The sequence below is a fragment of the Eleutherodactylus coqui genome, chromosome 9 (assembly GCF_035609145.1).
Source record: "Eleutherodactylus coqui strain aEleCoq1 chromosome 9, aEleCoq1.hap1, whole genome shotgun sequence".
Classification (NCBI taxonomy): domain Eukaryota; kingdom Metazoa; phylum Chordata; class Amphibia; order Anura; family Eleutherodactylidae; genus Eleutherodactylus; species Eleutherodactylus coqui.
The window spans coordinates 43391207-43417250 of record NC_089845.1 but is presented as its reverse complement, the minus strand read 5'-3'; the positions used below and the strand labels follow the sequence as shown (position 1 = coordinate 43417250).

The window sequence follows — 26044 nt, the reverse complement described above, 5'->3', positions numbered from 1 at the left end:
GGGTTTGGTATTGCAGGCCAAGTTCCCATTCATTTTAGTAGGAACTCGGCCTGCAATACCAAGACTTGCCTCTACAGTAAAAATTAGCTTAGTGCACTGCCTTCAGCAAGCAGCTGATTGGTGGTGGTCTTCGTCAACCAACCCCGCCGATCTCCTATTGCTGACCTGTCCTGGGGATAGGCCATAAATAATTTACAACTGGACAACCTCTGTAATGCTCATGCCTTTGACTGTAATATGACTCCAAACAACCCCCAAGTTGAAGTTGTAATACACTGCTGAAAGCAGGCTCTGGGGCCCTACTGTACCTCCATATACATGCAATCCCATGCAGAAGGTATTTCTGTAGTATTAAACATAAATCCAAAAGGAGAATCTTGTGGCTTGTTTAATCAGATGCCGTTTCATGGATGTATCCTCTGTAACAGGGCGCCATACAGTTGCATCATAGAGTTGGTCATAGAGGGGTTATGGCTTTGTACTACACCATAGTATGGGCTCAGCATGTCCTCATGCATGCTCTGCTGTGCATATGATAATTAAAGATGAAAATTAAATCAGTGGATATTTCATCTGAATACATCTTTATTATAGTCATCTCCTTGCAGTACCCATTGCTGGTGCCTTGGCATGCCTAGTGTTATGGGAATAATATCATATTCCAGCTGAGTTCACTGTCTGCTCCAAATTAATTCTAATGACAAGTAGCCTGCATGCAATGTAACTGAGTCCGACACGTTTTGTGAACCATCAGTAAACTTCTGGTTCTTTATTAACATCACTATACAGATATAGTAGAAATCATGCAGTAATACAAATACACACCCCAACGTTATAACAACTCATGATTGGCTCAGTATGTTGCTACTAAACACGTAAGTCCTAAGAAACTCAACTAGCATAGACTTTATTAATATCCCTGCCTGGAATGCAAAAGGAGATAAGGAGCAGCCCCCCCCCCCTCCCTTATGAGGGTGGGCATCCCAGGCCTTTCTTGTGAGAAACACATCTGGAGACAATGCCATGTCCTGGGAACCATGTGTGGGAGTTACTGCACAAGAATCCATCTCACACCAATGTAGAATATTGAACTAATTAACAATTTAAGCTGCTAGCTATTTATTAAGATGGTGTGTATATATATATATATATATATATATATATATATACACACATGTGATTGCCTAGGCTAATGTAAGAAACACATATACACAATAGAATACATATATTATTACTATAACACCAATAATTTTGCATGCCATACCCCGAAAGAAAACAATAAACTTGTACTGTTAAGATTTAGGTAATTTCTATCCTTTATAACATAGGGAATGGAACATTCTATTCTGTCATTGTATGTATATACACTATACGGACAAAAGTATTTGGACACTGCATGTCTTTCAGGAAAAATGCTTTATTATTCTTTTTAGTAACTAGAGATGAGCGAGCGTACTCGTCCGAGCTTGATGCTCGTTCAAGCATTAGGGTACTTGAGAGGCTCGTTACTCAAGACGAGTACCACGCGGTACTCAAGTCAATTTCATTTCCCTTCCCCACATGTTTAGCGCCATTTTCTAGCCAATAAACATGCGGGGAAGGCATTACCACTTCCTGCTGTGACGTGCCAGCCCTCTGCCCGCCAACAGCAGTGAGTGGCTGGCGGGATCAGGTGTACTTAATCTGGTCCCGCTCCGCGGCTCGCCTCAGACGCATTCTGGCAGTGGTTTGGGAAAGTGCTGATGATGATATAGGGAAAGTGTTAGAGTAGGAGCCTCTCTTCAAGAGCCCCAACGGTCCTTCTTAGGGCTACTCCACATTGTGTGCATTACTGTTGGGGCTGGCTGGGAGCAGTAGTGCACCAATTTTTTTTTAACATCTAGGCCTGTGCAGGCCATTACAGCTATACTGTTCTGTATGTGCAGTGCATTGGGCAGAGGTCTCATCGCTAAATAGTACGCAAATATTTCCCTGGCCACTGCAGATTATTGCAGCTACACTTTTCCATGTGTGCAGTGCCTTAGGCAGAGGTCTCACTCTCTTCCCTAAATAGTATGCAAATATTTTCTGAGCCACTGCAGATTATTGCAGCTATACCGTTCTATGCGTGCAGTGCATTAGGCAGAGGTCTCACTCTCATCTCTAAATAGTACGTAAAAATTTCCTGGGCCACTGCAAACCAGCATTTCACAGATACCATTCCCTGTGTTGGGTGAAGTAGCCGCAGTTAGCAGCACTATCCACTGGCTGTATAACTTTCTGCCGCTGTGCAGAGCATCGCACAATACCCTTTCCTTAGGTGCAGTAAAGTAGCCGCAGTTATCAGCACTATCCACTGGCTGTATAGTTTTCTGCCTCTGTGTAGAGCATCTCACAATACCCTTTCCTTGGGTGCGGTGAAGTAACCGCAGTTATCAGCACTATCCACTGGCTGTATAGTTTTCTGCCTCTGTGTAGAGCATCTCACAATACCCTTTCCTTGGGTGCGGTGAAGTAACCGCAGTTATCAGCACTATCCACTGGCTGTATAGTTTTCTGCCCCTGTGCAGAGCATCTCACAATACTTTTTCCTTGGGTGCAGTAAAGTAGCCGCAGTTAGCAGCACTATACACTGGCTTTACAGCTTTCTTCCCCTGTGCAGAGCGTCTCACAATACCCTTTCCTTGGGTGCGGTGAAGTAGTCGCAGTTAGTAGCACTATCTATTGGCTTTATAGTTTTCTGCCCCTGTGCAGAGCATCTCACAATACTCTTTCCTTGGGTGCGGTGAAGTAGCCGCAGTTACCAGCACTATCCACTGGCTTTCTAGTTTTCTGCCCCTCTGCAGAGCGTCTCACAATACCCTTTCCTTGGTGGGGTTGAGCTAGCCTCACTTACCAGCACTATCCACTGGCTTTCTAGTTTTCTCCCACTACATACAGCCTCTTTTATCTACAAGTCTCTGTGAGTGGTAAATGACCCCTAGGTATAAGCGCAAGACAGCGGTCTCTGAGTGCGGTAAATTAGCCCCAGATCTCAGCACTGTACGGTGGGGTAATTTATTTGGGCTCGTCTGTGCTGTGGGTGCACAAAGATTTCCCATTGCCGTGTTTTACCTGTCTGGCACAAATACACTGAATGACTTGGGTTGGGCACAGACGGCTTTCCTAGCGCGGTGTTCAGCTATCTGACACATACACAGAATGAAGTGTGTGGGGACACATGGATTTCCCATTGCTATGTAACTCACAGCACCTTGGGTCACACAAGGTGGAGGCTGGGACCGAGCCTGACCCAGGGCCCGCTCATGTGCTTCCCACACAGAGTATTGCGGGTCTGACCTTGGTCATGGTTTCTCTGGCTTATTATGCCACCTCCTCCTCCTGCTTGGGGTCTGAGGATCTGCGCTGGTCGACATGTATTATCTCTCATGCTACAAATTACCACAGTTATCCGAGATACTGGATTGGAGCATTCACAGGAAGTGAAACGGATTTCATGAGACTTTCACAGGGTCCCTGTATACCTGTGGTGGTTTCTTTTGCGACACCTCCTGCTTCAAACCAATCTTTGGTGTTAGTATGCGCTGCTGCATTGTGGAGATGTGTAGAAGTGCTGGCACCTGAGTCCCCTTTATGCCCACGTTTGTGGCTCCCATCAAGTTTGTGACGGAGGTGGGATGGGATTGGAATTATGATCGTACGTCAATTTATCATCAATTCTCATCAGCATTGTGGGCTATCGCCCATACTTTCAAAGAGGGTCGCTGCCTGGCCCTGCCAACCCTCTGCAGTGCGTGTCTCCGGTTCCTCCTCATTGCAGATGCACTTATAAACCGACATGAGGGTGGTGTGGCTATGAAGCGAGCGTGTGGCATGAGGGCAGCTGAACGCTGCGCAGGGAAAATTTGGGGTGCACTGTGGACACCGGCTCATGCGGGGGGTTGGACAGCAATGCCAGCATGTAATCCAGGAGAAGAGGCAGCGGTGTCACCCGCAGGCGGTGATTGTCCTTGGTTGCAGCTAGTGTGGTGCTTAGCTAGGATGTGCCAGCATGTGTGCCTTGCTGCTTATGGTCTGTCCCAAGTAATTTGTTAGGGGGGTGACTGCCAGGCTCTTGCCCCCAATTTGGCTTAATAGTGCGACCTGGGAGCCTCAGATGCAGCCATGCATGCTGCCCCTGCCGTTGCCTATCCATTTCTGTGGTGTTTCCATGACTTTTTGATGTTTTCAGGTGTTTCACACAACCTCCCCTATGCGGAGCATCGGTCAGCTTGAAATATGCTCGAGTCCCCCATTGACTTCAATGGGGTTCGTTACTCAAAACAAGCTCTGAAGCATTACAAAAAGTTCGACTCGAGTACTGAGCACCTGAGCATTTTGGAGCTCGCTCATCTCTATTAGTAACGTGTCGGCTCTTATTTTGCTTGTATTACAATGGTAACACTTCGAGGCATACTTCCCACAAGTTCTCTGTAAGTATGGGCAGGAATAGCTCACCATTCCTCGATCAAGGCTCCCAGAAGAGATTGTTGTGAGGATGGACAGGGGTGGCGGCGTCATACCCATTGCTCCAGTTAGCCCCACAAGTGCTCGATCGGATGAATGAATAGTTATTACAAAATGAGCTGCTTTTTATTTTCCCCATACCCTTCCCAGCATATTGTTCGGCAAACTCAGTATTTGCATATTTGCTGATTTTCTGCAGTGTCCATATACTGTATCCTATATGTTAACATTTTTGTGTAATTCATGAACATTACACAAATTTATTGCCACACAGAAGATCAGCAAGAAGACTATTTACTATCATTTGACAGCTGTTTAGAATGCTAATGCACATCAAGCCGCAGCAGACACGAGGTAAACTGACAAGATACACCATTCATTTTGGTTATAATATTTCTAGTGTTACTCATTTCATATTTTATTGAAGCCTTTGGTATGCAATGTTTCTCCTCAGTTCAAGAAAGCACAAATCCTTTTCTAACTCTTCCTCTTATTTGATATTAACTATCTCAAGTTCACCTTATAAATGTGAATGTGCCAATTAAAAAAAGACGAAAAATTAAAATGTGCCAATTAAAAAAAGAGACGATGTACTCTTAGCAGTAAAGCGTAATGTCAATATCTACTAAATATGTAGCTGATAATACATAAGACATATTCCGCATACAATTTTATCCTATCTTAGCCTACTGTACATATGAAGCCCCTCTTACAGGTGACATTTAATTGCAGAAAGACCAAACCATTTTATGGGTGTTCAACCTCAACCCAATAATGGTAACCAGATGTGAATAGTTACAGCACATTTAGATTTTCCATTGATAGTCTTTTGTGGCATACCCAGAGGTGGGGATCTGACAGCTTGCCTCTCCTCGATCCCGATGACAATGGGTTTGGTTACCCTTCCTGATGGATAGGTCACTGTGCATGCATTAAAATGTATTTGGGATATAGAAACAACTTAGTGAACATGCTAATGTGTAACCGTTATAGTTTACTAGGTAAATCGATTCCAATAACACTTGAAGATACAAAAAACATTGACTAAAGGCTCATTTACACACAACGATTATCTCTCAAAGGATGTCTTTTGAGCGACTTTTGAGCGATAATCGTTGTGTCATTTACAGCGCAAGATACCTTGCACTGCGAGCGGAGGATGCAGAAGACAAGCAGGGTGTCCCTGCTTGTCTTCTGCATCCAACTGTTCCCCACTCCAAGCGCCCGGCTGTTATACGGCTGGGCACTCAGAGCGGAGGATGCAGAAGACAAGCGGCGTGTCCCCACTTGTCTTCTGCATCCAGCTGTTCCCCGCTCCGAGCGCCCAGCTGTTATAAAGCCGAGCGCTCAGAGCGGAGGATGCAGAAGACAAGTGGGGTGTCCCGGCTTGTCTTCTGCATCCAGCTGTTTTCTGCATGGAGCGCCTTACTGTCTTACAGCCAAGGGCTCCGTGCGGGGTATGGAGAACAGAGCTGGACCACTCTGTTCTTCATACCCAGCCTGTGATCAGGGAGCGGGATGCAGCTGAAACAATAGTATCAGCTGTATCCCGCTGTGAATCCCTGATAAGGATGATCGTTATCTTTGAACACGCTGAAAGACCACGATGAGCGACGGGATAGCGAAAACTGCACGATGTCAGTGCACTTACACCCAACAATTATCGCTCGAAAGACGCGAATTTTAAGCGATAATCGTTGTGTCTAAATGGCCCTTAACTGTCTTTACATAAGCTCCCTAAGTCCACCTCTTTAAGCACATGACTTGAGTGGATGCTTGCAATACGTTGCCCTAGATTGCGTAGATGCATCCACTGGAACTAACCAGAGTGAAGAGATCTGTATGGTTAAATGATGCAAGTAATAGAACCCAAAATAAAATGAGTTTGTAGAACTTATATTGAAATTCAACATGTTTATTATTATCAGTATTAAAAAGGTTACAAGTTAAAAAGTTAAAAGCAAACAAAAAAGTTTCAGTCACATGGATACATTGTATGTTCAAATAGAAACATGGCTGGATTAAGTTTACAGACTGAAGAAATTGTGGAAAGGCAGCTCCACAAATTAGGATTGCAAGATACATATACATTAACATGAATGACTCTATAACATGCAAACCATTCTATTTGTCAATTTCTATTAGAACATGGTTGGTTAGAGATGGGTATCGGCTTAATGATTTCTGCCTTGTACATGTATTGATCTGATTTATGCCCTGACATATATATTCAATGATCTGCAATGTATATCTGAACTTTCTTTGACTTCCATGTGTTACTTTCCAAATAATGTATATTGTAGATTTCCATGTTTCATTAGTTCCTTACAAAGTCAATTTAAAGGAAATTGAGATAGACCTGTCACCTCTCTGGTTTTGTGCTCGTTAAAGAAAAAAAGATAAAACTTGGTATTTTCTTTAGAAGATCAAATGTTTCAGACTAAATGTTTCAGACTATATCTCATCACCCTATACAATACCAAAAGGCTTAAAGGGGTCTTCCAGGGAACTACTATTAATGACCTATTATCAGGATAGGTCACCAATAGTTGATCGGCCGGGGTTTGATTTCAATGAGACCGTAGCCTGTAGTTACAACCGCTGGCCACTAAACAGAAGTTGGCACAGAGGCTTCTTCTCTGACTTCTGTGTATTTACAGCACTGACAGCATGCGCCCACTCAACTGATGGGTCGGAGTCCCAAGTGACTGACCCCAGCTGATCAACTATTGAGGACCAATCCTGAGGATTAGTCATCAGTAGCATTTCCCTGGAAAACCTCTTTAAAAAAAGAGTACTTCTTCATACAGCATTTGGTCGTTTCATTGCCTGCACTGCCTGCAGGCGCACTAGAGAAGAAGCTGAGAAGAGCAGAGGTGTTTTCTATAGAACTTATCCAATGTTAATGCATTTAATATATTGTTGTATATTTGTGATAGACACTGAAGTAATTACTGCGGGTATGATGTAAAAACTAATATTTGGCCGATAAAACAATGGAAGTTTACAGCAGATCTTACAATGGTAGTAAGCAAAAACTAGATGACACTTTTTACCCCTGTTTGGATACAAGACCGTGTATCTACTTTGTAGTTCGATGACTAATAATGTTTTATATTGGTAAATATAAGGATTTGAAGAACATCTGACAATACGGAATCCCTTTACTAGTTGTCTCCATGTAAGATCTCTACGTCCAGCTCTCCATATACATGTCGAAGAGTCTCCGAGTCAAGAGTTGCAATAATTTTCCTCTTTCCTGACACCATTGGAGTACAGGTCTCCTTCCAAGTCACAGTAGCATTTGCAGGGATTTCGCTAAAAGAATAAATGATACATATGACATTTGTTAGTGCACATATGAGTAAACATATTAAACAGATTATAGAGATGTTATGCTCCTCCACTAACTCTCATCATTTTAGGCCCTCATGACCATTTTTTTTCTAATTCCTGGAGCCATAAGTTTCTAATTTTCCCACAGATTTGGCATCATTTTGGCATACATACAAGGCATGACTTAGATACATTTTGGGGGGAGGTGGGCAGAATTGGGATTCAGTATGAAGATTAAATAATGTCATAACATTACTCTCTCGGTCAGCATGATTATGGAGATACCAAGTTTATACTGCTTTTTATGTTTTGGTATTTTTTTACACTAAAAACAATTTCATAAAAAAAATTGCTATTGTGTCACTGCATTCTAAGGGTCATGAGGTTCCTATTTTTCCATCAACAGATCTCCATGGGGGCTTATTTTCTGCAGGATGAGCTGTAGTCTTCATTGATACCATTTTTGGGAACATATAAGATTTTGATAACTTTTAGTTCCATTTTTCTAGAGGCACGATTAACAAAATCTACAATACTGGCATTGTTTTTTTATGGTATCAACCATATGCTATAAATTATATGTTAAATTAATTCTGCGGTCAGTCACTTATGTCAGTACCAAATTTATATGTGTGTGTGTGTGTGTATATATATATGTATATATAAAATGTTTTTTTCTCTTTTTTTCCTTTTTGTATTGCTAGATTCAATGACCCCTAACACTTTTTTTTCCATCACTGGTGTAGTGTGATGCTTTTTCTTTGCAGGACGAGTAGTAATTTTTAAAGGTACCAGATTGTGAGTCATATAACTTTTTGATCGCTTTCTATTTTATTTTTTAGAACAAGAAATCACTGGAGCAGGAGGAACACCAGATGATCAAACTGAATTTGTCACTGTAGGGTTCAGAACTAAAATATAACTTTTATTAAATCTTTATAAAAAAGAACTTGATGAACAAGTCTCAAATAGGACACACATATAGCTAAAAGAGAGTACTCCTTAAACAAAATTCCCAGAGATGACGGAATGGCCGTATTTCGGGATAGAGAATTTAAAGCTATACAGCTTTAAAAGGAGTAGACCATAGAAGGTTCAAAACAATCAGTGATTTGCTACAGAATTATGTAGTGTAGCTATAACCTTTTACTCAAAGGGTCAAACTAGATAGTACATTCAGAAGTTTCTCAGAACACCAACAACCTCGAGAAGTCTCCGTAGCCCTCTAAACGAGGGGTTAACTCGGTGATTGGGTTCAGAATTTTTGGAACTTCCCACGTTACCCCAGCCTAGTTTAGTGAACAGAGGTATACATAAATCCCTCTAAATTGCACTCCAATAGAGACTTCAGGGTAATCTCAGCAGAAAAGAGAAGATCCACTCCTCCCAGATCTAGTCCACTATATATAGATAACTTCCCATGTGGCTATATCTGATGGAGAATAGACCATTGATAACTTAGAAAAAAATTCCAAAATTGATTACTTCCAATCCAAAATAAGGAGAGGAAAGATAATCCATCAATTATATGGAATAGTCTTAGGACGTCACTTCTTAAGAAAAATTACGCGGTTCGACGCGTTTCTGCTACAGTTAGAGTAGCGTCATCAGGAACCAAATTCCATATCTGGACGTCAAAAAGTCAGTAAACAACGTCCTTAAACTGCTCGACAAAAATTAGATTGTAGCGGAAGTTGTAAAGGTAAAGGAGAGGTAGACGATGCTAGCATTCAAAGGGTTAAATATCCCCCAGAGATTCCCCCCTAGAAAGCAATAAGAACGAGAGAAGGTAGCAGCACCAGCCTTTATTTTTTGAGAGGTGGGTATTCCAAATTAGCAATTGTGGTCAGGTTGTTTTTTTTAAATATTTTTTTCATGGCACTAACCATGCGGGTTAACTAATGTGATACCTTTTTTTAAGTGGGTCATTACAAAAGTGGTGATACAAAATTTTTTTTTTTTAATTATTTTTTACTTCTTTTTTATATACTAATGGTGGTGTTTTAAGTTTTCGGTTTTTTAAATGTTTTTTACAATTTTTTATTACTTTTTCTTTTTTCCCCATTAGGGAATTTGAATTTCATTAGGAACTATTGTTTCTATCATACACTGCAATATTCAGCAGTGCAGTGTATTACATTGACTTATGAGAACCTGCCTCTGGCTGGGCCTCATAGACCACTGTTAATGGTAGATCAGAAGCTGTTGGCAAGCCCCCACATGCCATAGAAACTCATTGGTATACCATAATCACATTGTGGGTGTCTGATGGGTGACAGAAGACCCCTTCCTAAGTCAGCCTTTTACGTGCCATGGTCGTATTGACCGTGGCATGTAAAGAAATAAATGGCTGGGATTGGAGGCTCCTCTGCTACCATCTGTCAGAGCTGGAGCCCAGCTGTCATTAGGCAAGTGTGTCGCAGATTCCCAGGCATGGGAAACCTGTGCTGGCCTTAGGGCTTATTCAGACGACCGTATATCGGCCGGGTATTCACGCCGGCCGATATACGGCGTCCCTCTCTGCAGGGGGAGGAGGCTGGAAGAGCTGGGAGCAGTGGACTGAGCTCCCGCCTCCTCTCCGCCCCTTGGCACTATTTGCAATGAGAGGGGGTGGGATGGGGGTGGAGCTAAGTTCCGCCCCCCACCCCCCTCTCATTGCAAATAGTGCAGAGGGGTGGAGAGGAGGCAGAGAGGGGCTGGGAGCTCAGAGCACTGCTCCTGACTCTTCCAGCCTTCTCCCCCTGCAGAGAGGTACGCCGTATACCAGGCGGCGTGAATACCCAGCCAATATACGGTCGTCTGAATGCGCCCTTATTCTGATGCTCTGTAAAAAAGCACAGGCATGGAATAAGGCCCCTTAGTGACCACCACCATAACAATAAATATTGGCAATTACTGAAGTGTTAGTATAAGCATCTATCAATACATTTATGAGGGGAAATAAATATGCTTCAGAGCAACTGACTTTCAGAATAAACTGCTGTGTGCGTTCATGAAGAGTGGCGCTATTTCTGGTCATTTTATGCTTTTATCCTGCATTTTGCATCAGTTTTCACCCATGTAGACTCCATCTTTAATTCTCAGTTTTCCCTCAACCCTGCTCCAGATTGGGCAAACCCTAGCTGCTATGGTGTCTCACAAGTAAGAAGATTAAAGGGGTTGTCCCGCGCCGAAACGGGTTTTTTTTTTTTTCAATAGCCCCCCCGTTCGGCGCGAGACAAACCCGATGCAGGGGTTTAAAAAAAAAAACGGATAGTGCTTACCTGAATCCCCGCGCTCCGGTGACTTCTTACTTACCTTGCGAAAATGGCCGCCGGGATCTTCACCCTCGGTGGACCGCAGGTCTTCTGTGCGGTCCATTGCCGATTCCAGCCTCCTGATTGGCTGGAATCGGCACACGTGACAGGACGGAGCTACGAGGAGCCGCTCTCCGGCACGAGCGGCCCCATTCAGAAGAAAGAAGACCGGACTGCGCAAGCGCGTCTAATCGGGCGATTAGACGCTGAAAATTAGACGGCACCATGGAGACGGGGACGCCAGCAACGGAACAGGTAAGTGAATAACTTCTGTATGGCTCATAATTAATGCACAATGTACATTACAAAGTGCATTAATATGGCCATACAGAAGTGTATACCCCAACTTTGTTTCGCGGGACAACCCCTTTAAGTTGTGCTTCCCTACTCCTCTTTCTATGCACTCAAAAACAGCAACAGCATGGAGGACGTTATACAACATTACTGGGCAGTGTACTGAAGGTGTGAATCCAGCATTGGGATAGGACAGTAAAACACCTAATAGAAGAAGCAGTATCTGGGTACTAAAAATATGTCACAAAGTTTCCCATCACCACTTGGTGTATAGGGAAGATTGAAACAATTGTTACATTTTTGTTGATCAATGTATTTAATGGCATAAAGATGTACACAGCATAAATTTTAAGCAGCCATAATCATTAAGACGAATGCTCCAGTACCAATTAGGACAAATGAGGGGATATTAATCACTCAAGTTTCACCAATTTGCTGGTGTAATTGCATTTAAAAAGTAGGCTGAGATAAGCGGCATATTTATTAGATTTACTTTTTCCAGCTCAAATGACATTTCCATTTGAGAAAAAAAAGGGGCCACGACTTCCAAGTTGCCTTTTATGTTGTTTTCTAAACTTGGTGCTAATAAGAAGTGCCATATTTCTCAACACTTGTCTGTTGTGTTGGGTAAAACAAAGTGTGCTACAGGGGAACTCCATATTAGAGTATCCTCTAACTATTCTGTTGGGATTCCAAAAAATGTAACCCCTTGCAATCCAATTTTAGATTCAGGGTTTCCTAGGGGGATTTCTTTTTCTGCCATTATACAATGGCGCCATCTACTGGCTTGAGCCAGTACTGCAGTATGGGACATGCTGGAGAGGCCCCTGACAACAGAGCAGCCAGTAAGAATATCCTGCCAGACATCTTCAACATCGGAGCTGTACAGCCTTCAATCAGAATGTCTGAAAACGTCAGACAGTGGATTGGAAAGGGTTAAAGAGGATTGCTTCTTGCAATCAAACTATGACCAGTAGGTATTCTTATGGCAAATTACATTAAAGCTTTGCTTGTTAAGGTATTATAAAATCATGAAAATATACCCAGAATACAAGAGGGGAAAAGCAAAGGGGAAACAACTAACAAAAATGTCAAGTGAAGACAGAGAAAAAGAAAGACATAATAAAATATTTAATCTCTTTCATAAAATGGTTTATATATGAAAAAAAATGTTCTGCCTGGAAGAAAACCTAGTGATGAATACTTCCAAATAATGTGCTCAGCCATCATATGGCAGATGTTATTTATCATCTTGAATATCTAGTCGCAAATGGAATTATTATTAAAATAAACTGCTACTATCCTGTGATTCTTCTCCTGCATTGAAAGTGCCTTAAGCTTTATGTAAGAATGGGAACTCGGATGCTTAAAGGGATGTTTGCTTTCAGCAAATACCTTATTGTTAGAAGAATCCCTGATAATAAACTGATCAAAGGTTGACCTGCGTCATAGACCCCAGTGATGAGTTGTGATCCTTGGGAGAACTCTGCAGAAAGTGTTCAGTTTCCCTCCAGCACTACTACAGGCGAAATAAAGAATTACATGATTTGTATTATGATCAGCAGATCCATACAGACGGGTGTCGGTTGTCTGTGACAGCAGACATCAGTCTGCAACAGCCATGATCAGTGCTAATACTAATCACGGCTGTTAACCCTCTAAATGCCCCAATTGTTGTTTGGGGTCCCAAACAGAACCGCAATGCAATCGTGGGGTGCCGTTCAGTTACCATGACAGCTGGGGCCTTCTGAATGCTTATGAAGGCACACCGTCATAGACTGCCTGCCAAAATTTGGCATAATGTAATACTATGGTATTACATTATACTGTATGAGTGATCAAACAATTGCAAGTTCAATTCCCCCATGGAGAAAAAAAAGTACAAATACGTTGAAAAAGACCTTTTTTCAAAATTATTGGAAAAAAATAAAGTTTAATGTTGTCAGAAAGAAAAAAGCATGCCAGAATTGCACATTATTAGTCATGCCTTCTCCAAGAAATTTTTTTATAAAAAATGATCAAAAAGTCACACAAACTCCAAAGTGATACAAATAGAAACTACAGGATGTCCTGCATACAGCCCTCATACAACTATATTGATGGAAGAATAAAAAGGTGCCAAAAGATGGCTGCAAAAAATATATATTTTTTGCCAAAGATGTATTAGTTTTTAAAAGTACAGCAAAAGTAAATCCATATAAATTCGCTATCATTGTGATCATACTGGTCTGTATAATAAAGTCATCATGTCATTTTTTCAGCAGACTTCCCTAAATATAGCGGAATTGGATTTTTTTCTATTTCAGTCCATTTAGAATTTTTTTCCAGTAAATTATGCGGTGCACTAAATAGAACCATTGAAAAATACAACTCACCCTGCAAAAAACAAGCCATCATGCAGCTATGTCAATGGAAAAGTAAAAAAAAAGTTATGATTTTTTTTTAAAGTAAAAAACCCAAAATAGCCGTGATCTTAAGGGGTTAAATACTTTTAGTTTCAGCAGTGTGGCTTTCATGTGAAAGAGGCCTAAGTACCGACTTCTGGTCCAGTTTGTTCAGTTAGTGTGTCTTGCTCCTTGGTTTTCTAGTCCAGTGTATGTTTCCTTGATTATAGTCTATCTAATATTTCCTTATTTATTTCTGTCTGTCTCAGGTCAATCCAGCATTTGCTTTGTAACCTTTTTCTGGGGCCTAGTGCCCTCTTATTTTCATTGATAGTGTTTTAGACAGGATTATCCATAGGACAATATAGTGCTGTTTAGGGACAGTGGGGTCTGGCATCTAGGGACAATGTCAGGTAGAAATTAGTGACTGACATAGTAAGAGCCAATGTTTCTCTAGTTGTTAGTTTCCTGCTATCTGTTCCAGTCTCCATTACTAGTTTTATTATATACATCCTCACTGTCATCCTCACCTTCATCATTCAGTTACCCTCACTCGGCCGTGGTCATCTAATAGTGTGCCCTAAGTTACATTTATATTTTCACTGTGTTTATTTATGCTTCAACTCTCTATTTTATCCAGTTGATATGTTATTCAACTCAACAGTAAGCATTGGGGTCATCTGAGTACTGGGAGACACTGTTAGTACCCAGGCAAGGTGATTGCAAAGGATGAAGCTGAGTTCTGCCATTTAGCTAGCAGTCAGCTTCATTATTAAAATTTGGTCCATCAGAGTAAGGGATGCTATTAGTAGCTGCTTTTTACTTTGGCTGAAATATGAGAGTAATCAACACAGCAGTCACCTCTACTAACTCAGAATTCCCAAAGAACATATTTTAAAATCTGTTTTCTAAACCAGACAGCTCATTTAACTATAAAGTAAAAGTTATATCCAGTTGTATATGCAGGTCCAGTGGCATACCATAAAGGGGTTGTTCGTTTTGGATAATTCCTTTTTGTTAAGGCCCATTTAGACACAACGATTATCACTGAAGATTCGCTTTTGAGCGATAATTGTTGTGTGCATTTATGCCCTCCGAAAACTACTGTGTTCTTGGAGCGCTCAGCTGCTGTCCCGCTGAGCGCTCTGAGCAGGGTATACAGAGCACAGCTGGAGCACTGTCTTCTGCATACTCCTGCTGTGTTCACGGAGCGCTCAGCTGGTACACAGCTGAGTGCTCCGAGCGGGGTATACAGAAGACAGCTGGAGCGCTGTCTTCTTCATACTCCGGGTGTGTTCTCAGAGTGTGATACCAGCTGAAACAATAGTATCAGCAGTATCGCGCTGAGAACTCAGCACGTGGCACTGATAAGGCTCATCGTTGTCTTTCAGCTTGCTGAAAGTTAACGATGAGCAAATCGTCCACAAATAGTGCACGATGGCCATGCGTTTAGACACGGAGATTATCGCTCAAAAGACGGCTTTTGAGCGATAATCGTTGTGTCTAAATGGGGTTTTAGAAGATTCTCCAATGGGAAACTTATTATATGCCCCAAGCAATTAAAGAGGTTTCAGGGACTAAGATATTGAAGATATATCCTTAGGATAGGTCATCAATATGGGATCAGTGTGAGACTACTGCTTGGGACCCCTGCCAATCAACTGCTAGAAGAGGTCATGGTTCTCAGGTGAGTGACACGGCCATTCTCAAGTCTGTGACGTTATGTTCATTGGGCACATAGTATAAGAGCAGCTCAATCTCATTCAAGTGAACTGGATTGAGCTGCAATACTAGGCACAGTCACTATGTAATGCACGGTGCTGTGTCTAATATACAGGGAAGTTGCTGAACATTGTTGCCACTTCAGACTAATGATCATCAGGGTTCATCAATATCTAACTCCAGGAAAACTTCTAGAATTGTAATATGTGAGAAAATCCAATAGCAAGTGTCAGTTTCTCTGAAGTGCCACTATAAGGATATGAAGCAAGTACACAGTTCGCACTGAAATTAATGGGCTTTCCATGTAATGCATAGACATGTTGTGCCTCTCAAAATGAGATACCAGTATGCTCTTTGTACTTGCTCTGCATACCAGATAATAAATGAAGGTCCTAATTGGTACACCCCTCATCGATTTAGTCAAAATTCTAATATACACTCTTTGTCAAAAAGAAAGAGTTGTCGTTTTGCTGCAAAATTCAGCATGCAGTTACATCTGTAGGCCACCTGAGGCCCTAAAAGTGGTCCCCTCTTGGCCTATAAAAGGCTCTCGGAGGCTCCTTGTGTGTAGTGACTTCTTCTTCCACTTGTGTAAAGCTTGTTGACCGCTAGACGCCTCTACGACGCAGAGAAGAGATTTTGCCCTGTTAACAGAGTTTGAGAGGGGCGCATTATTGGGAGGTGAGAAGCTGGTCGTATCGATGAATTTTCCCCCACCGGGCCGGTCTGATCAGACTGAAAGGCCCAATGTCCACAGGCGGATTTTAATTATAAAATCCATGCCGGCCCCCGCACGGAAGATCTGCACCTCTAGCTGCCCATAGGGATGCATTAGCATCCGTAGAACAACTTAATACATGCAGATGTAATTTTTTCCTGGCATGCGGGTCACACGCACGGGAAGAAATCGCAACATGCTTCACTTTCCTGTGGATCCTGCAGGGACGGCTACCATTGAATTCAAAAACAAAAAATCAAATACTGCGCAAGCGAATGCGCCTGGCGCATTGGCCAGCGCTCCTGGATGCATCCTCCGTGCTGAAGAAAAAAGATCCGGTCGGCTTATAGAAGATCCACGCTGGACCCAGAGAGGTAAGAAACATTCTTTTCCTCACCATATCCGCGGGCACGCACGGATACCACTGTGGGAATCAGCAGTGATATCTGTGCATGCAAGTGGACATGAGGCCTTAGGAGGTGTTGAGACCAGTGGATGCATGAAGGCATCGACAGACCACCAGTTGAGAGGATCATCTGATAGTCCAACAAGTACAAGCAGTTCCAACTGTTTCACTGTCCGCCATCTAGAGACAGGTGGCGCCATTGTTACAAGCCTCTGTGCCTTTAGGAGCTATTTCCAGGTGCCTAGCTGAAGAACATTTGGTTACACGGCACCCATTACATGTACTGACACATACCCATCATTGTTTCCTGAACAACAAAACTGGACTGCCAGGGAGTGAAAACAGGTTGTCTTCATCAATGAATCCAGGTTCAGTTTGGGCACTGATGACAGTTGCGTCCGTGTCTGGAGACCTCAGGGTGAGCACCTCAATCATGCCTTTTATGTGAAGCACCACACTGCCCCCTGCTGGTGTGATGGTCTGAGGAGGCCATTGCATATAACAGTTGGTCACCCCATTAGTGGTACGAGGGACAATGACAGATCAGTGATATGTTCAGGACATCCTGCAGCCACATGTGTTCATCTCATGGCGGCTTCCAAGAGGCATTTTCCAGCAAGATAATGATTGGCATTAACAGTGTCACAGGAATGCCTCCACAATATTGCCACACTTCTGTGGCCTACTCCCTTGCTTGATTTATTGCCAATACAGCATGTATGCGACCATCTGGGATGCCAACTGTGACAGCTTATAAGTTTGCATTATTTAAATGTGGACTCATATGCCGCAGGATACCTCATGGGCCTCCATGCCCGCCCATATCACATCTTGTATCGAAGCTAGGGGCAGTACAACAGGGTACTAGAGCCTCCATGCCCTGCGTATCACATCTTGTATCCAAGCTAGAGGTGGCTCAACAGGGTACTAGAGCCTCCATGCCCGCCAGTATCACATCTTGTATCCAAGCTAGAGGCGGTACAACAGGGTACTAGAGCCTCCATGCCTGCTCATATCACATCTTGTATCCAAGCTAGAGGTGATACAACAGGGTACTAGAGCCTCCATGTCTGCTCATATCACATCTTGTATCCAAGCTAGAGAAGGTACAACAGGGTACTAGAGCCTCCATGCTCGCCCATATCACATCTTGTATCCAAGCTAGAGGTGATACAACAGGGTACTAGAGCCTCCATGCCCGCCCATATCACATCTTGTATCCAAGCTAGAGGTGATACAACAGGGTACTAGAGCCTCCATGCCCGCCCATATCACATCTTGTATCCAAGCTAGAGGTGATACAACAGGGTACTAGAGCCTCCATGCCTGCCTGTATTACATCTTATATGCAAACTAGAGGTGGTACAACAGGATACTGGAGCCTCCATGCCCGTCTGTATCACATCTTGTATCCAAGCTAGAGGCGGTACACCAGGGTACTAGAGCCTCGATGCCTGCCAGTATCACATCTTGTATCCAAGCTAGAGGCGGTACAACAGGGTACTAGAGCCTCCATGCCTGCTCATATCACATCTTGTATCCAAGCTAGAGGCGGTACAACAGGGTACTAGAGCCTCCATGCCCGCCAGTATCACATCTTGTATCCAAACTAGAGGCGGTACAACAGGGTACTAGAGCCTCCATGCCCGCCAGTATCACATCTTGTATCCAAGCTAGAGAAGGTACAATAGGGTACTAGAGCCTCCATGCCCGCCCATATCACATCTTGTATCCAAGCTAGAGGTGATACAACAGGGTACTAGAGCCTCCATGCCTGCCTGTATTACATCTTATATGCAAGCTAGAGGTGGTACAACAGGATACTAGAGCCTCCATGCCCGCCTGTATCACATCTTGTATCCAAGCTAGAGGCGGTACAACAGGGTACTAGAGCCTCCATGCCCGCCTGGATCACATCTTGTATCCAAGCTAGAGGCGGTACAACAGGGTACTAGAGCCTCCATGCCTGCTCATATCACATCTTGTATCCAAGCTAGAGGTGATACAACAGGGTACTAGAGCCTCCATGTCTGCTCATATCACATCTTGTATCCAAGCTAGAGGCAGTACAACAGGGTACTAGAACCTCCATGCCTGCCCATATCACATCTTGTGACCAAACTAGAGGCGGTACAACAGAGTACTAGAGCCTCCATGCCTGCCTGTATCATATCTTGTATCCAAGCTAGAGGCAGTACAACAGGGTACTAGAACCTCCATGCCTGCCCATATCACATCTTGTGTCCAAACTAGAGGCGGTACAACAGAGTACTAGAGCCTCCATGCCTGCCTGTATCACATCTTGTATCCAAGCTAGAGGCAGTACAACAGGGTACTAGAACCTCCATGCCTGCCCATATCACATCTTGTGTCCAAACTAAAGGCGGTACAACAGGGTACTAGAGCCTCCATGCCTGCCCGTATCACATCTTGTATCCAAGCTAGAGGCAGTACAACAGGGTACTAGAGCCTCCATGCCTGCCTGTATCACATCTTGTGACCAAACTAGAGGCGGTACAACAGAGTACTAGAGCCTCCATGCCTGCCTGTATCACATCTTGTATTCAAGCTAGAGGCAGTACAACAGGATACTAGAGCCTCCATGACCGCCTGTATCACATCTTGTATCCAAGCTAGAGGCGGTACAACAGGGTACTAGAGCCTCCATGCCCGCCTGGATCACATCTTGTATCCAAGCTAGAGGCGGTACAACAGGGTACTAGAGCCTCCATGCCTGCCCGTATCACATCTTGTATTCAAGCTAGAGGCAGTACAACAGGGTACTAGAACCTCCATGCCTGCCCATATCACATCTTGTGTCCAAACTAAAGGCGGTACAACAGGGTACTAGAGCCTCCATGCCTGCCCGTATCACATCTTGTATCCAAGCTAGAGGCAGTACAACAGGGTACTAGAGCCTCCATGCCTGCCCGTATCACATCTTGTATCCAAGCTAGAGGCAGTACAACAGGGTACTAGAGCCTCCATGCCCGCATGCATCACATCTTGTATCCAAACTAGAGGCGGTACAACAGGGTACTAGAACCTCCATGCCCACCCATATCACATCTTGTGTCCAAACTAGAGGCGGTACAACAGGGTACTAGAGCCTCCTTTCAAGTGTTCATTTTCTGCAATAAATGATCCTTCTGCTCTGATATTGTGATCACTTACGTATATCAATGTTACAATCACAGTTTGACTCAATTCCAACAACTCCTGCTAGATGCTAGATTTTGTTTACAGTGAGTGTATGATCTATGAAAATGTGTTTTCTAAACCAAGGTACTCATTTTGGGGATCCTACTACTAAAATAAAGAAGCAGAAACATTATTTTGCTGAACTGATGAAGACTAATGCAACCAAATTTTCAATAACACGTTTCAGAGACGAGCAGCTAAAGAGCTCTTTTCTGTGATGCCTTACTCCATAGTTTCATTTACGAAGATGGCGATAGTAGCATACAGTGTGCACAAAGGACACTATGCAGTGAGCACCTGCAGGTCCTGCTCGTCTAATTCTTAAAATAACATAACCTTCCTTAAAGTGCACAAGCTTCAAGACAGGTGTTTTTTAAATGGTTTTCTGACCCAACAGTTGAAATTGAGACTGTTTTAAAGTACACTGTATGTTTGATCTGTTACCAGTTCTTAGGGCTACACCACATTTAAACAGCAAGAGGTCTGCTAGAGGTCTCCAGCAGCACCACCAGTATACCATATCATATGGGGAAGCTCCTGAAGTACCCGCTTGAAAAAGGCCTGGGGTGGGCCGAAATGTTGCTTTTTAGATGGACGCAATAAAGATGCATCTAAGGATGTAAGTTTTAACATAAGAGAGTCCCGTGTGCTGCTTGCAAAACCTTTCTATATCTAAACAGCAATAGGTGGTGCACAGAATTTTAAGGCCCTTCCCACATTATGTTTTGGCTCCCCCTCTCTCTCCATCTTGGGTTTCCGTCTTCTATGCAGGAAACTACATAGGGCCGAAAACCTGAACAGAACCATATGCTTTCATATGCAAGATAAAGACCACTTTAGTTTCCGTATTTAACAGGATCACATCCCCCTCAGCCTTTTTAGCTGTACAGAAAAGTATCAGCCACAGAACTTTACCAACTAGCTACAAAGACTGACAGAGATACAAACCTAGTGAAACAGAGAGCAAAATGGTCTCCGTTTCACACACGAAGCCTTATGGTCCCGTCATGGTTTTCATTCCTGTGCAATTTTCTGCATAGGAGATATAAACCTGAGATGGAAAGAGGGACAGAACTAAAAACATGTGAAAAGAGGCTCATTAATCACTATGAAAGGTCTTCATATAACAGTTTACTTTCACAAACGTTTGTGCTATTGCATGAAGAATACGCCACTTACTTATAAGTCTGAGTTTTGTTTTCCATAATTCTTGGTCCTGCCATACGTAAGGTCACATTCTGGAGTTTCTTCTTCAATGGGTTGGTAAACTCTACGACCGCAGTCATTTCTTTCCCAACTATCTTCTCTCCAGTTGTCTAAATTGTATGTAATAACAGAGCAATGTAACTTACAATATTTTGTATTTAGCACACATGTAGCAAAGTCGAACTTGACTGTGATAACTTTTTGTGACAAGTTAACTTTTTAAACAACTCATTCTGATCTAATAGCCCGTGTCTGTCTCATCAATCTCGTAATACTCGTTCATTATTATTATTTTTTTTATAAAATTCAAAATCAAGGTTGAAGTGCAGCTCCTCTGCAATCCACTGCTTGTTGTTAGACTGTTAGTTTCCCTAGCAACTGGGGCATTAAGACGTTTTCTTATCAGTGGGAAAAGGGCTTTCTTCACATGCTCAGCTTCTCTGCACTCACAATGCTCTCAGATCTGCAGCCAGTGTGTGCACAATCTCTGCCTCTCCTAAGCTGTTGTGTGCAGTTATCTTTATGATGTAGGCATTATACACAATCTTACCAAAAGTATTTGGACACCTGGGCAAGAATCATGATGGCTTCTTGATGGATGGCTTGTGTGTAGTGGCATATACAATAGCATGCAGTTCCCATTGTACGATGCTGACACTGCCTTGGTTTCCACTCGCTTGCAGATTCTCAGTGCGCTCTTGGATAGTGGAAATTCAAGCTGTGTGGACAATCCCTCCCAGCTGTTGTTTATCCCTTTTGGTTAATATTTTGGTTAGTCCGGTTCTTGGTTTAGGCATGGTACATACCTCTCTTCTCTATCTTGTGATCACATAATTCACAGTTGATCTGATGACCTGGAAATGTCACAAACTAATAGTCCACTAATGTGACAGCCGGCAATGATACCATTTGTAAACTCACAGCTTCTTGGAATGAGGAATATTAAGTGAAACAAAGCAAAAAAAAACTAGGGCTGACATCTCCAAGGGTCTGCATCTAATGAAGCATGATTTAGGACACATGGCATAAAAATAAGACATGACCCATTCTACTGAGGGGTGTTGAAATACCTTTGGTAGGATAGTGTATGTATCTCCAATTTGCTGTGGCAAAGCAGCATAATTCTTATTGGACTGATCCTAATTAGCTACTTTACTAAGTCTTATGAGTTTGTATGGTCACAGCATCTTTATATATGCTCTATATATGCTGTGGCCTTGCAAACACACCAGACGTAGCAAAGAAGCTAATAAAAATCAATCCAATAATAATTATGTAGCTTTGCCCACAGCAAACAGGAGACACATATAAATGCCTATAACATAAAGAAAACTGCAGAGAGCAAGTTAGGTAATTCTAACATCTGGAGAGGCAGAGGTTGTATACACACTGACTGCAGATCTGAGAGCTGTGTGAGTGCAGGGAAGCTGAGCTTGTCAAGACAGCCACTTAGAAACTGCACTAACATCCGTGTTGCTATGGAAGCTAATGTCTAACAACAAGCAGTGGATTGCAGAGGGGCGCCGCCTCAGTCTTGATTTTCAGTGGTGCAGCAAAAAAATTTTAATGAATGTATATTGCAAGGTGGATGAGACACAAAGGCTTATAAATGAGCATATGCTGTCTGAAAAGTTAGGTGCCCTGTAAACTTTTGCAGATAGATAGATAGATAGATAGATAGATATAGATGTACCAGGCTACCAATATTTTAAATACATTAGTGAAAAAACATTAACATTCTGCATTCCTGCATTGACTTTATCATCAACTCTTTCATGTAGAGATGAGCGAGCACGCTCGATAAAGGCAGTTACTTGAGCGAGCATTGCTCTTCTTGAGTATCTGCATATTCGTCCGAGCAAATGCGAGGGGGCAGCGGGGGTGAGTGGGGCGGAAAGAGAGAGATCTCTCTTTCTCCCCCCTGCTCCCCTCCGCTCCCCCCGAAGAGTATCGATGCTCGCTCGAGTATCTGCCTTTACCGAGCGTGCTCGCTCATCTCTACTTTCATGATATTTGACGTTGTTGTAATCAAATGGCTCATTGAAACTCAAGAACATGCTCAGACTCTGGGCTGGATAAAGGTTGGTGGCAGCTCCCATCCTGCATCTGGGGCACCTCCTGACTCCCCCCTCATCACAGCCACATATAAAAGAGGTGGCCATGCATGTGCACAAGCCTCTTCACAGAAGTCAATGGGACTTATGAAAGCAGCTGAGCCATTAGTTTCATTAAACTACACACATTTGTGGCCACCTCTTGATCTCTTTTCAGCCGAATACCAAACAAGCTTTTAGGGAGGGTAGTTTTGGAGATCCTTAGATCTTCAAAGTGGTAGAGGCCTTTGGGCCACTGTCTCATGTGCCCTCCCTATATACTGGATATGCTCAGACTGCTGACATATTTAGGAGAGTGGTGATCTAATTTCTAAACAGGCTAATGGCTCTCATGCACCATTCATGATTTCAGGTGAGACTGTTTTGGCAGCACCACCCTTCTCTGACTTCAGGGGTGGCATTTTGATGTATATGCAGTCCATCCCTGCACTTTCCTCTCTCTAATATGCACTATTTCCTTTTTCCCCTTACACAACTCATTGTCCTTTTTTTTGTCTTTTACACATTATTATTCTGATCCTGCTTTTATATTCAATCCACCATGGAGAATATGGTTATTACACCTAAAGCCTTGTTGATGAAAATATAGAAACTCTGTCAGTGATGTCTGAAACTCAGCATGTCAGCAGGTACATTTAATCTAATAGTTTCTTCTGTAATCTCAGATGTGTTGCATAATCATTTCATAGTTTATTTCAGTTTTTTGCTTTTTTTTTACACTTCTGCAGGAGAGAAGAATAAACAGTCAATTTATAAAACTGTTGACTCTGCTTGGAAAATCACTTAATTCTTTCCAATTTTAAACTAAGCAAGATAATGAAAAATGTACAAGTGCGATCTTTAATGGTTTTTAATTTTTTGCCTTAGGTAGCGTGAAATCTATCCTGACCTAATTTTTATGTGTGTTTTTTTATTTGGCCTGCATTTTATTTTATCATGCTAAGTTAACAATTTATGAATTAGCAGGCAACGTTAAAGTGAATCTTCACTTTATTTATTTTTTAGACATCATCCTCAGAGCATTTGAGGTGAGGAAAGAATATGCCTTGGGTGAGAAACGGGACTTGTAATTACACACAACATAATGAACATATGAGAAAGTGAAATAAAACTCATTAAAGGGGTTTTCTAGGATTGGACTATTGAAGAAGACCTATTGTCAGATTAAGGCTGCCTGTCCACGGGCGTTTTTGAATTGCGTTCCCCGCGGCGATAATCCGGCCACAGAGAATGCAATGCACGCTTTCTATAACGTTGCTATGGAAAGCGCAGTTCCCTGTCCATGAGTGGAGAATCATAGCGATTCTCCGCTTGAGGGCCGGCAATTCAGATAGGCTTACCGCAGAGATCCGTCTGCAGACTCCTGCTCCCCAGCGGCGGATTTCCGCAACGCCCGTGGACAGACAGCCTTAGTCATCAAAAGCAGATCATGGAAGTCAACCACCTAGTATTGGAAATCAGCAGTTCGCCACTGCAGGGTGTCAGATCCTGAGAATAGGTCATCAATACTTCAGTTTTCGAAAACGTTCTAAAAACTAACTAACTGTGGACCAGGGGCGTAACTATAGGGGATGCATAGGATGCAGTTGCACCCCGGCTCAGGAGCCTTAGGAGGCCCATAAGGCCTCACTTCTCCATATAGGGAGCCCAGGACTATGAATAAAGCATAAAATTAGGGGCCCTGTTACAGATTTTGCAATGGGGCCCAGAAGCTTCACGTTACGCCTCTGCTGTGGACAGTACATGATTATGACAATAAACCTTAGAGTTGTGTATATAATGGGTTTGGAGACAATGAACAGACCTCCTCTTGGTTTACAACCCTGTAACACCCACCCTGAAGCAAGAAAGGCCAGTAGTTGTTCACCACATTTTATTTTGTATCTGCACCCATATCTATCCACATTTCCTGCCCAACCTCTTACTATGGCCCCGATCAAAGCGAGGGATTTATGAAGTTGAAAGTGTGTTCAGTTATGGTGGTAAAACCTTATTTCTAATGTTTCAGAGACTTTAGAATTTTGACTTCTTTACCTGGAATTTTGTTCAGAGAATCCCCCCCCCCCCTTCAAAACTTCCTTTCATGAAAGTTCTAGTGAAATGGGGTACCCAGACCCAAATCGAGGCCATGGACAAAGAGAGTGCAGCACATAAATTATGTAATCCCATTGGGTCTTTTGTTCTGGGTATTTATGGGACCAAAAGGTATTGCACTGTATGTCTTGACCTGCAGGCCCCAACTAAGATCACCCCTGATTGTTCTCTGATCTTGTCTTCGGTGTGCCAGTTTCTGATGCTCTACCTGGTACTTTGATTTGCTCCTGTCTTCTAGTTCTGTACTTTGCTGTCTGATTGTTCTCGACCCCTGCTTTTCCAATTGTGATTCTGTCTTTGCAAGTCACAGAAAAAGAAGGTCCTACAGGGCGTCGTGCAATCCAGTTGAGGTCTTTCATTAGGTTATTTCATGTTTAAAAGTATTATAACATCTCTTGGCAGCATGACTCTGTTTCCATCCATCCCTTGTCATTTTCAACCAGATGACTAATTTGCAATAGCCAGTGCAGCTACGTGATAAAGATCTATTTAAAACATGTAGCTATGCAAGTGAGCGAGCTTGTGAATGTGCTGCGGTCTAAAGTGTGGAGCGTTTTAACTAGAGATGAGCGAGCACCAAAATGCTCGGGTGCTCGTTACTCGAGACGAACTTTTCGCGATGCTCGAGGGTTCGTTTCGAGTAACGAACCCCATTGAAGTCAATGGGCGACGCGAGCATTTTTGTATATCGCCGATGGTCGCTAAGGTTTTCATTTGTGAAAATCTGGGCAATTCAAGAAAGTGATGGGAACGACACAGCAACGGATAGGGCAGGCGAGGGGCTACAT

At 42.9% G+C, this 26044-nt stretch overlaps 1 protein-coding gene across 1 annotated transcript in view; it reads right to left on the bottom strand.

Annotated features, from left to right (window-relative positions):
• Nucleotides 1-6379: 6379 nt before the first annotated feature.
• The window catches only part of F13A1 (coagulation factor XIII A chain), a 202642-nt gene continuing 182977 nt past the window's right edge, over nt 6380-26044 (bottom strand). The window contains exons 14-15 of the mRNA XM_066579300.1: nt 21022-21158; nt 6380-7803 (exon numbers count right to left, since the gene is read on the bottom strand). Coding sequence (XP_066435397.1) covers nt 7653-7803; nt 21022-21158 — 288 coding nt within the window. The 3' untranslated portion in view covers nt 6380-7652. The remainder of the gene's footprint in view (nt 7804-21021; nt 21159-26044) is intronic.